This window comes from Branchiostoma floridae, chromosome 10 (genome assembly GCF_000003815.2).
Source record: "Branchiostoma floridae strain S238N-H82 chromosome 10, Bfl_VNyyK, whole genome shotgun sequence".
In the NCBI taxonomy this organism is placed as follows: Eukaryota; Metazoa; Chordata; class Leptocardii; order Amphioxiformes; family Branchiostomatidae; genus Branchiostoma; species Branchiostoma floridae.
The window spans coordinates 5,967,093-5,978,364 of record NC_049988.1 but is presented as its reverse complement, the minus strand read 5'-3'; the positions used below and the strand labels follow the sequence as shown (position 1 = coordinate 5,978,364).

Genomic DNA, 11,272 nt, shown 5'->3' with positions numbered 1-11,272 from the left:
GCGCCGCGCAAGACTTTACCACTCAGCGATGAACGCTTACAGCTTCCAGCTTAGATTGCTTCCCGATGTACCTTGCGAGCACTGTAACTGAAAATACAGAAAACGTCAACGGACCAGTTGTGGATCCAAGGATGTACTCAACCCAGCTGGATGAGTTTGTGACCTCTTATTGTGGAAAGCAATCGAAGTTTGATTATAAAGTATTTGCGATCATGTTACTAGCACAGTCTATTGCTATGTTTGTGCCACACCTAGTCTGGGATATAACAAAAGGCAGGGAAGTTATTTGTAATCTTAGATTCATAAGACATGACCTTGATGTTTTGTATAGCCGATTCAGATCGAGGGGTGGTGCTAAGAAAGGGTTGGAACCTCCGGGTTCCGAGTCATACAAGTATGGACAAGAGGAGTTGAAAAGGGCCACCTACCGCTGGAGCCGTGAGAAAAGAATATGCTCTATTTATCAACTAAAGCTGATAGTTTTGTTAATATTTGCATTTATTTTCGGGTTTTCTTTTAGCTTTGCTCAGAAAGCCAGCGTATCTGGCATTGAGGACAACTTTGAATGTCCCGTGAGCCAAGAATTTATCGCCGACTGCACCATGTCTGCTGTCTCTTTGTATCGGGCGGCTTGGTGGACAAACATGAGTTTACTCGCACTTACTGGGATCACGTTAGCTGTTCACTTGATTAACCTCCACCTTTATCTTCACGAAGCTCCATTCGGAGAACTCGGAATTAAGATTGATATCAAATCTTTAACTGATTGCCATCTCATGTTTGCTTTCCTGAAAGCCAATATTGATTCTATTGAAAAATACAATTATGCAATATTTTATGATATGAAAAATGCGGTCTATTGCAACGTCCCTGATCTAACGGCTGACGAGCTGTCAGCCTTGGCCGAGTCGAACTCCTCCAATAACGAGCCAAATTAGAAAGCCGGTCCAAGTTCACATATTTAATCCACCCCCACCCCCCGCAAGTAACCCAAACAGCAACACAATGCCACTTTTTTGCTGTTCCCATGGGCATAAATAAAATATTACTATGAAAGATGGCAGAACACAAAGCATCACTTATCCTAATTGAATAGTAGAAAGACTCTTGTGCATATACTGGGATGTGTCATGTATCTATATACTAGTAATGTATTTTGTAATTTTACTGGTTATGTGTAACCAAGGAGCTTTTAAAAGCTCCTTGGTGTAACTATCTAGTTCTACCTTCTTGATTATTATAACTAGTACATCATTACTAACAATTTTATCAACAACAAGGAATAATGAAATGAAAAACGTTGTATTTTGGAATCGTGAAGGTAAAGTGCAGTTATATATCAGAAATACCTGTATAGGTTCAATTTCACCTGTGCAAAGCGTGTATCTCATTGAATTGCGGTACTGTGGGAGTATACGGTCTGGGTTTGTTCAATGAGGCACTGTTATGTTTTCTATAACAGTTGCACTGACATGTAACACTATTGCATTTCAAGCCCAGACGGATAGATTGGTGGAAATCACAGCCTTGTCAATTTACAAAAAATCAATGCAAAAGATGAAAATGCATCAAAGAGATATGTTGTCAAAGGATGTTCACTCGAAAACTCGTCGCATCATAGGTCACATATAATCAAGTATCCGTCTGAGCCCGAAAGACTCTAAGTGACAAAAATCTCCCAAACAAACGAACCATACACAAGGATGAGCCAAAAAGAAATGCCATTAGGTAATATTATAAAGAGGCTCATTGTTTTTCTTTGAATGAAAGCTCGAAAAGGAACCGAGATATTTCACTCTCAATAATTTACCTTTGTGCCAAATTTCAACTCATTCAACGCCCATTCCTCGTTAAAGGGGCAAATTGCTGTCGCACATAAGCAGCGGGCCACAGTTTTCTTTAAAGACACAATGACTACGTATTTTGCCCTTTTCCGTTACAAGTACATGATAGTAATATGCTAAGCAATGTTTTCCCACCATTGTTAGTTGCCTTTTGGTCGTCCCGTGTAAGGTTTTGCTTAGAAACACGCTAAAAACACGTGTCGGAAATGCTATAAAGGTGAATATCGTGGCATTCTGATAATGAAAAGACGTTAGTTCTTTAAATTTTCAGTCATAATTTACATCAACCACTTAGGCCGGCTTGTCATGTGTTGATGAACTTGTCCAGCAGACGACCTTTTTACGTCAGATGCCGTTTTATTCTTGTCGCCATTTTTTGTATAATTTACGTTACCGAACTTCTGTTGGGTGTAATTCGCTTACGAAAAGACATTTTCCGATAATTTTTTCACTGTTTTATCTGCTAAACAGTGGTGTTGCGTAACAAACAAATGACAGAACACATAAAACACGAATGTTGGAAACATGACTATAACCGCCAATCTCAGGCCGTTTGTCACTTTTTTGATATAATTTACGTTACCATAATAAGTCCCTTAGAATTATAGAAAGATCATTACTTTTGTACTCATAGGAAAGAATGCTCCCAGATAAGTAATTGCCTGCAGAGTTAATCTTTCCAGAGCTGTTTGTTAAAATTTTATTTATCATTAAAAGCATAAATATAATTTACGTTACCATATAATTTACGTTACCATTTTTTTTCTTCAACATGTCATCGGATGTTCAGCAAGAGCACATCAACCAAAGACGTATTATCTGCTGTAATGTTACTGTAGGTGGGCTTGGCTTGCCATAGAGTCACAATGCAGTCTGTTTATATGTTCCTGTTTCAGTAATTTTACGATGCTGGGACTTTTCATTTCTCATAGGAATGTAGAAATACGAGGGGCGAGTAAGAACAGAAAGAAACAACACCCCGACTCCCGGGATTCGAACCCGCGCCGAACCCGGGCAGCCGGATCACAAATCGAACGTGCAAACCGTTCGGCCAAAAGGCTTAAGCCATTAGGCGTCTTCGGTTTAGCAGTCCCTGAACACCACTGTTACACTACTCCCCCTTTTCTTTTCAAGATTCGTCCTCGAATCTCCGAGATCGGTATCCCTGTGTGGCACATACTAGCCTGTTACTCACAGGGCCGGCATGGGAACCATTGTAGAAATTCAGAGGGGCGAGTAAGAACAGAAATAAACAACATCCCGACTCCCGGGATCCGAACCTGCGCCGAACTCGGGCAGCCGGATCACAAATCCAACGTGCTAACTACAACACCAAAAGCTCAAGAGCTGTTGGCGTGGTCAGTTTGGCAGCGCTAGAACCCCACTGTTACAGGAACGATGTTCAAATGATAAACCTGACATGCACCAACTTGGAAAGATGCGGGTGTTTATATTGATATCTGATGCTTCAATAATCAACATTACACGGAATGTATAGTACCAAGTTGAATAAATGTATATTGGGTTGGACTGAACCAAAATAAACCCCTGTTGTCAAAGTAGACTCGTCCAAGTTTGTCGTCATTTTCGCGCGCTTTTTGAAGATGACACGACTGGAATGACAGAAATTCATGCTCAACACTGACTGATGAAGTAAGGAACGTTTCAAGCATGTTTTGTTCTTTGGTACGTGCATATGTAAGGAGATTACACACTGCATTTTGAAACTAAAAATTTCCACAGAAAATATCCAAAACATTGCGGGCTTTTTAGAATGAACAAAACTCATTATCAATGTTAGAAGGAGCCATCCCCCTTAAAGTCTGTACTTATTCCCTCTGCTCTGGTATTTGTTTCGCTCCTTTTTATTGGTCAATGCCTGCATATATCTTACTTTCTTGTGTGTATCGCTACTTTTGATTGGTCAAAATGAATCGACACCGGCACCGGGGTCAAAATGAATCGACACCGGCACCGGTGTCGATTTGCATCGACACCGGTGCCGGTGTCGATTCATTCTGACCAATCAGAGGAGTGAAACCCACCTGCCTGCCCTGGATCTTTGTGTTACGGCGTCATAACCAACGTGGAACGGGGCCTTCTGATTGGTCCGCGGCGCCTGGCTATATGATAATGTTGTTTATAGCCTTGCTCATCAACAAAAGCCTTGTTAGACACATATTACACAGTTCTTTCTGCCGGTATTATTAAACCACACGATATAAGGTGTATGGATGGACATTTTGTTAGGTAGCACATTCATTCTGTATTGATGTGACATTGTGTTTGTTCCACGAACAAAGATTGTCCTGACGTTAAAAAATGTTTTATAAGAAGTGCGATAACTGGTGTTTAGTTTGTTGTCTTTCCAATATCGAAAGCTTGTGCTAGAAAGGCCCAGTCCATCTGGTGCATGTTGCCATCGCATCATGTCCTGCTATTCCCAAAGACTTGATTAAAGGACGCGAGGACGAAGCGGTTCTGACCTAGAGCGTGTGATTGCGTGAATCCTTTGTTACTTAGCATGTAGTTAAATAGACCCCGCCAAGATAGAGACCTTGCATATCTTGAGTGTCTTTCCGCAGAGTCCGGGTGGGTACAGGACGAACAAGATTATACGGGTATTCCGGATAACAAAGATACACTTTTTTGCTACTCTGAGTTAGCGACATGAAGATAAGAGGTCCAGCATTATAGACGAACATGACCTGATCAGTTCAAATAGAGCCAGTATGTACACTATTCGGCTTTCCTGCAAATGTTAGAGATTCTGTAATTTACGTTACCACAGTTCATTGGCATTTACCTGTAGAATAGATATCGCATGCTTCCAACCATTTTCATAAATATATTCTATCGCTCTTATCCCATCCTACAGGGTGAAAATTAAGGAGTATTAAACGGTTTGTCTTCATATCAGAAAAAAAAAACATATCATTTATTTACTTTTATACAAATGTAGCAAACTTAATAGCTAGTAATTTTGATGATTATTCCGAAACAAATGACACGGCGGTTAAATATTTCTCATTGGCGTGTAATTTGAAGGTTTTGGGTTGGAAAATTCGCTAATTTGGCTGTTGTTAATCCACTATTACTTGCTGGAACATTTCTCTGTGTAGTAATATGCTCTTTATTACGAAATAGTAGGAAAGATGACATGGCCTACTAAAAATCAAATATCTCCAAAATTAAGCGTGTTAGCACCAGACAAAAATAGCAAAAGGTAGTCGATATAAGTGGTAACAAGTTCATACCAGCAGGTAAGCGTTTTGGACAACTTTATTTTTCACAATTTTCTACCTCCAATTTTCCCAGTTAATGAGGAATGGGCGTCAATGAAAAATGAATGTTACAGAACCAATTGCACTATTTTCGACTCAGCCTCAAACCAAATATCACTCATATTAGCATGCAAGCTCATCTGTGTTGATAGAATACATATTGAAGTTTTTCAACTGTCATACAACACAAATTATTCTCACCTCGAATTTTCAGTCGCACCTACGTCGACCTTCTTTAGGAGTGATGATTCAGTTACTCTGATCACGTGATTTGGAGACACGTGATTCGTGTAACGAATCATAGATGCCTGGCAGGCGATATCGGCCCCCGTCTTTGTTCAGTGTCGGCTGGTGTGCTCTTATGTAGATGGCCTCCTTTACTCCCCTCGCTAAGTAATCCGGTTCAGTATCCAATATTTGTGCTTTGTCCAAGGTGATAAAATGTCCCGGTGATTCAATATTAATGTGCTATGACACCTCCGCCGACGAGATCGAGCTCGGTCTTCTATGCTCCAGAAACCTAGTCTTCAGCGAGCGCTCAGTTTCCCCAATGTATGATTTTTGGCAGGGACCCCGAAGGTTTCTGCCCTGACACGTAATATGGTATACTAGGTCACACTTATCCTGGGGGCGATGGGGGCCGATATCGCCTGCCAGGCATCTATGATTCGTTACTCGAGTCACGTGTCTCCAAATCACTTGATCAGAGTAACTGAATCATCACTCCTGAAAAAGGTCGACGTAGGTGCGACTGAAAATTCGAGGTGAGAATGTGTTGTATGACAGTTGAAAAACTTCAATACCAGATATCACTCCATTGAGTTTTGTACCATATGGTACATTTATTATAGCAAACCTTCAAACACACTTTTCTTCATACAGAATTAATGGCACCTGTTGGGATACTAAATGTTGGGGAATTAATGGTACAGCAACAGAACTGCAACTCAGGGAAATATTACCTTTAGCTAGATTTGAGAGAAGAGAGACTGTGCATATAGTGTGTTTTGTCGTGCATCTATGCATTTAGGCATAGTTTTTAAACACAATCTTTATTGACACGACAAAAGTACAGCGACTTTCGTAAGGTCTACATGTATAACAACTACTTACAGTACAACTAAACACACATATATGGATATCTATAGGTATGATTAAATCAACATATAGGGTCTAGCATGTCATTAACACTATTAGTTCTACGGTATAAACATTCGTGGATATATTAAATAGTAGGCCATGTATAGATTATATGAAAAAGGGTGAACCAGACTGTATATGGGTATATTGTTTATGAATTGGATTGTTTTGAAATTAATGTACTGTACCCAGCAATGGTATATCATTAGACCAATGAAGGATTCAAGACATCAGATTTAAATTAAATGACAATAGAAAGAATCAAATTGCAGCATTTATCTTCTGTCAAAACTTCTACGCTTCAGAAGATACACAATGTACTTTTGACATTTTGAGTCTAGTCTAGTCATTTCTCACCGCTGCATTAAATTATACAGACAGCAACCTGACTTTCTAGTGTGCACTTTCAAAAACAATTATCAAGACAACAAAAAGACTAAGGTGGTACATAACAATAGTTTTCATGTAGATGGGACAAACTTATTACATCATCGACATTGATACTATGTAACAGTAATTTTTTAATGCATAAAAAGGATTGTGGTCTGAAGAGATTACAGAACTGCAAATTGACTAATTAAATTACATACAGGGACTTGTTTTTCCAGCAGGATGGTAAAAGTAGGCTATTAAAGCATTCTCTTAAAGTATTCTCAGTTCTCAATTGAAACAACCGTAGTAATGCAAGGCATGAGTTGCAGGTGGGATGAAATTGTGGTGAAAACTCACTGCAATAACTGTGCAAAATAAAACAGCTGTGAATATTTCACAATTTTCAGTATTTTGTTTTATCATTTTGTATCATGCTTATAAACAGCCTAGTAGGGTCTAAACCTCCTATTTGCCTTCATTGTTGCTATCTTGTCCTTGTCTTCTTCAAACTTTCTCCTGAGCTGTGCGATGAGATAGTAGTGACATGGTAAGAACATAAAATAGCTGGAAATATTTCACTATCCACAGTATTTGACATGTTACCTAAACAGCTAGTATGGTCTAAACCTCCTGTAAGCCTTCATTGTTATATTTCAGCCATACATAGTATGGTGAAATATATTGTATTCGTAATGTTTCTTTCTTTCTTTCTTTCTTTCTCCTGTCAAATCTTCAAAGTGATTCATCTCCGCCGTTCCTGGACTGAATGACCTGAAATTCGGCACAGGGGTAGAGTGGGCCAATACCTTGATGCTTTTTTCCCATTTTTTTCATATCTGCCTCTAAAATGATTTTATTGAGATTTTTTGGTCAATTTTAGACCAAAACTGTATATTTTGGCCCCTGTACCCTGGTATTACAACCAAATGAGCTGAAATTTGACAGAGATGTGCCTTGATAATGCCCCCATATAAATTCAATAACACTTTTGGTGTACAGTACAACAAAATGCTTATTTTTGCGATTTTTTGACCAATTTTTGACCAAAAAAGGACACTTTTGGCTCCTGTACCTTGGTATTGCAACCGAATGAGCTGAAATTTGACACAGATGTGCCTTGATAATCCCTTCATATAAATTTAATAACACTTTTGGTGTACAGTGCAACAAAATGCTTATTTTTGCGATTTTCGGCCAATTTTTGACCAAAAAAGGACACTTTTGGCTCCTGTACCCTGGTATTACAATTAAATGACCTGAAATTTGGTATAGATAGGCATTAGATACTTGGTAACAAGATTCAAGTAAAATTTTTGACATAAACAACTTTAAAATGATTAATTTTGGCACTTTTCTGAGGGGAAATTTGTTTTCTTTTGGCCTCCTGACGTGACCTTCCGTGACCCCGCACAGAGCCACACCTGTGCGCGTCAGCCGGAGAGTTAATTGAATCAAAGACCTAGCCAATCAGCGAAGAGGAGGCCAAAGGCTAATTAATATTCATAAGCGGGGCTTCATGATCCCGTATATAGCAGTGTTCCCGCCAGGGGGAGCGAAGCCCGCCTAAGGCTCTCGCATTTTAGACTATTCAGAAGGCTTTATATTGTATCAGTTCTTAGGGGCATATCTATGATAATCGCAGCAGTCACTTAACTTCTCTTCAGGAGTTTAGCGTAACACTATTTCAGGTCAAACCGTCAAAGGCAACTAAAAACAAACTTTAACGTTACTGAGTTCAACAGTACTTATAACTTGTTATCCGAAGTTGAAACGCTAGCGATGGTATTTTCGCTGCGCTGTTAGCTCCGTGCGACTGTTGTTGACGGTCTTATAACGGTATATTTTGCACCCCTGTACCCTGGTATGAGTAACATTTGGTATAGATAGGCATAAGATAGTTGGTAAAATGATCCAAGTAAAATTTTTGGCATAAAGTACTGTAAAAGGCTTAATTACAGCACTTTTTTTTAGGGGAAATTGGTTTTCTTTCGTTCTCCATGCAATGACCTTTCGGACGTTCACCCCACAGAGCCGACATCTGCACCTGCGTCTAGCCGGCAGGAAGAGTTAATTCAATTAATGGTTCAGCCAATCAGCGAAGAGGAAAGCGAAGGCTAATTAATATTCATAAGCGGGACCACATAATACGTTAACTTGAAGACTCAGGCCGTACAGACTTCTCGCCAGGATTTTTTCAAAGCGTCGGACAGGGGTCCGGGGGCCGCCGAATGTCCCTGGTGGGGTCCAGGGGCAGGGCCACTGTGGGGGGGGGGGGGGGGGGTTGGGGGGACCCAGGTGGGCGAAGGCCCCCCGGAAGCTCTTGCATTTTAGACTATTGAGAAGGCTTCTTTTATCAGTTTTTAGGGCCATATCTACGATAATCGTAGCAGTCACTTACTTCTCTTCAGCAGTTTGACTTTAAAATATTTCGGGTCAAAACTTCAAAGACAACTAAAACCTCATAAACAACAAACTTTACTTAGCTCAACAGTATACAAAAATATTGTACGGGTTGCCATCCTTAGTTGAAGCACTTATTTATAGCGCTAGTATCTTCGCTGCGCCGTTAGCCGCCGTGCGACTTTTGTTGACGGTCTGATATCCCTACGTCGCCGCCTCGCTGATATTCCCACGGACATGTTTCAAGAAAAATACCCAGCAAAAAACGCTGTTCTGCGTCAAATTCTATTCTATAAAACATGTGGGACTCAGTGTTACAGTCTAAATATTTTGTAGAAGCACCGCTGTAGGAAAGAAGGTCCAAGCAATGTAAAACATCACGTAGCATGAAGTTCGCTTTCAACTGGCACACAGCACATGACTGTTTGAAACTCTAAGTCTAATCAACAGCCGTGTTTGATTGATAGCCGGCGGTCCTTTGATGAAGTCGGCGAAAGGTGCGTTAGTTAGAAAATCTGCGTTTAGTTTTGATACGTAATTATAAGTTAGACAGTGGCGAGAATGATTATTTTCTCATCAATATTTCTCTTCAGAATTATTTGAACTTAATTGTACATCTAAACAATTGGCTTACCTGTGCAATGTTTATATGATTAATGATCAGTGTACTGAAATCATGTGTAACGTATGGCTCCTAGTCAATAGATCAGCATTTTCTCTATAGTGACCACCTGTCTATAGTGGCCACATTTCCTAGTGCTGTTGTTGTTTGACATAAACTTTGAACATTTAAATTGTAAGTAACTTTAAACTGCCAGAGTTTCAGCCCAATAAAACACTCTCAGCGCCAGGGTATGAACAGACTGACCAGACAGACGAAAATAAATCCTCGAACAAGGTTCAATCGTATCTTCCGGGTCTGGCAGGAAGTTGTTAAACTGAAATAAGAATAGGCTCGATGGCTGATTGCATACAAAGTAAAACAGTTTAACAGTTTTACAGCTTGAAGAAAACAAACGCTCCTACAGTACCTGCACCTGCTTGATAATTATTAAATCGTATGCCCTACTTGAATAAAAAAAGTTCACTGCAATAATAAATGTACCCACATCACAAGGAGCTTATACTTTTTTAATCTTACACCTAGTTATCGTACTGAAAATTGTTAATGACATTACATGAAGTCATTCAACAATTTTCAGGCCCTGATGAAAATTTTCTGAATGGAAGGTGTGATTATTGTCATTTTCTGAAAAATAGAAGCAAGCTCTGTTTTTACCTGGAATCAATTCACAATACCAGTCCACTTTGGGGGATAATGTACTGTTAAGAGGATGTTCCATTTTTTGCGCAGGGGTGATTTGGAACAGTCCAATGTTGCGTGGGAAGGGGTATGGCTGAAATATGCTGTATTTGCTCTTAAGCAAATGTCGGCCTTTCTAGTTGCTATTTTGTCCTTGTCTTCTTCAAACTTTCTCCTGAGCTGTGCGATGAGATAGCAGTGACATGGTAAGAACATTAAATAGCTGGAAATATTTAACGATCCACAGTTTACTGTATTTGACATGTTACCTAAACAGCTAGTATGGTCTAAACCTCCTGTTAGCCTTCATTGTTGCTATCTTGTCCTTGTCTTCTTCAAACTTTCTCCTGAGCTGTGCGATGAGATAGCAGTGACATGGTATTAAAGAACATAAAATAGCTGGAAATATTTAACGATCCACAGTATTTGACATGCTTACCTAAACAGCTAGTATGGTCTAAACCTCCTGTTTGCCTTCATTGTTGCTATCTTGTCCTTGTCTTCTTCAAACTTTCTCCTGAGCTGTGCGATGAGATAGCAGTGACATGGTATTAAAGAACATAAAATAGCTGGAAATATTTAATGATCCACAGTATTTGACATGTTACCTAAACAGCTAGTATGGTCTAAACCTTCTGTTAGCCTTCATTGTTGCTATCTTGTCCTTGTCTTCTTCAAACTTTTTCCTGAGCTGTGCGATGTGTTCCCGTTTGGACTCTCGGATCTGGAACGTGTAGAAGTTCATCAGCTCCCGCCGCGACCGTTTCTTCTTCTCCCGTTTCAGCGCTTTTTTCTCCATGGCTTCTGTACGCGGTGCGCCGGGGGTTCGGCCATGACGGGTGACCTGGGAAAATTTGACGGGCAAAGCTTCATCAATGGAACAAAATTTCTAGAAGATTGGTCAGAAATATAACCAAAAGTTTCATGTC

At 39.8% G+C, this 11,272-nt stretch overlaps 1 protein-coding gene across 4 annotated transcripts in view; it reads right to left on the bottom strand.

Moving 5' to 3' along the window:
* Positions 1-6,439: 6,439 nt before the first annotated feature.
* Positions 6,440-11,272, bottom strand: part of LOC118425169 (ribosomal RNA-processing protein 7 homolog A-like) — a 22,750-nt gene continuing 17,917 nt past the window's right edge. Inside the window, exons 4-6 of one of the 4 annotated variants that reach the window (XM_035834000.1) lie at positions 11,002-11,187; positions 10,807-10,832; positions 6,440-7,267 (exon numbers count right to left, since the gene is read on the bottom strand). In XM_035834000.1, the coding sequence (XP_035689893.1) occupies positions 7,252-7,267; positions 10,807-10,832; positions 11,002-11,187 (228 nt within the window). In that variant the 3' untranslated portion in view covers positions 6,440-7,251. Of the gene's footprint in view, positions 7,268-10,608; positions 10,861-11,001; positions 11,188-11,272 lie in introns of those variants that run through there. The other 3 variants (XM_035834002.1, XM_035833999.1, XM_035834001.1) reach the window with 3 other exon arrangements.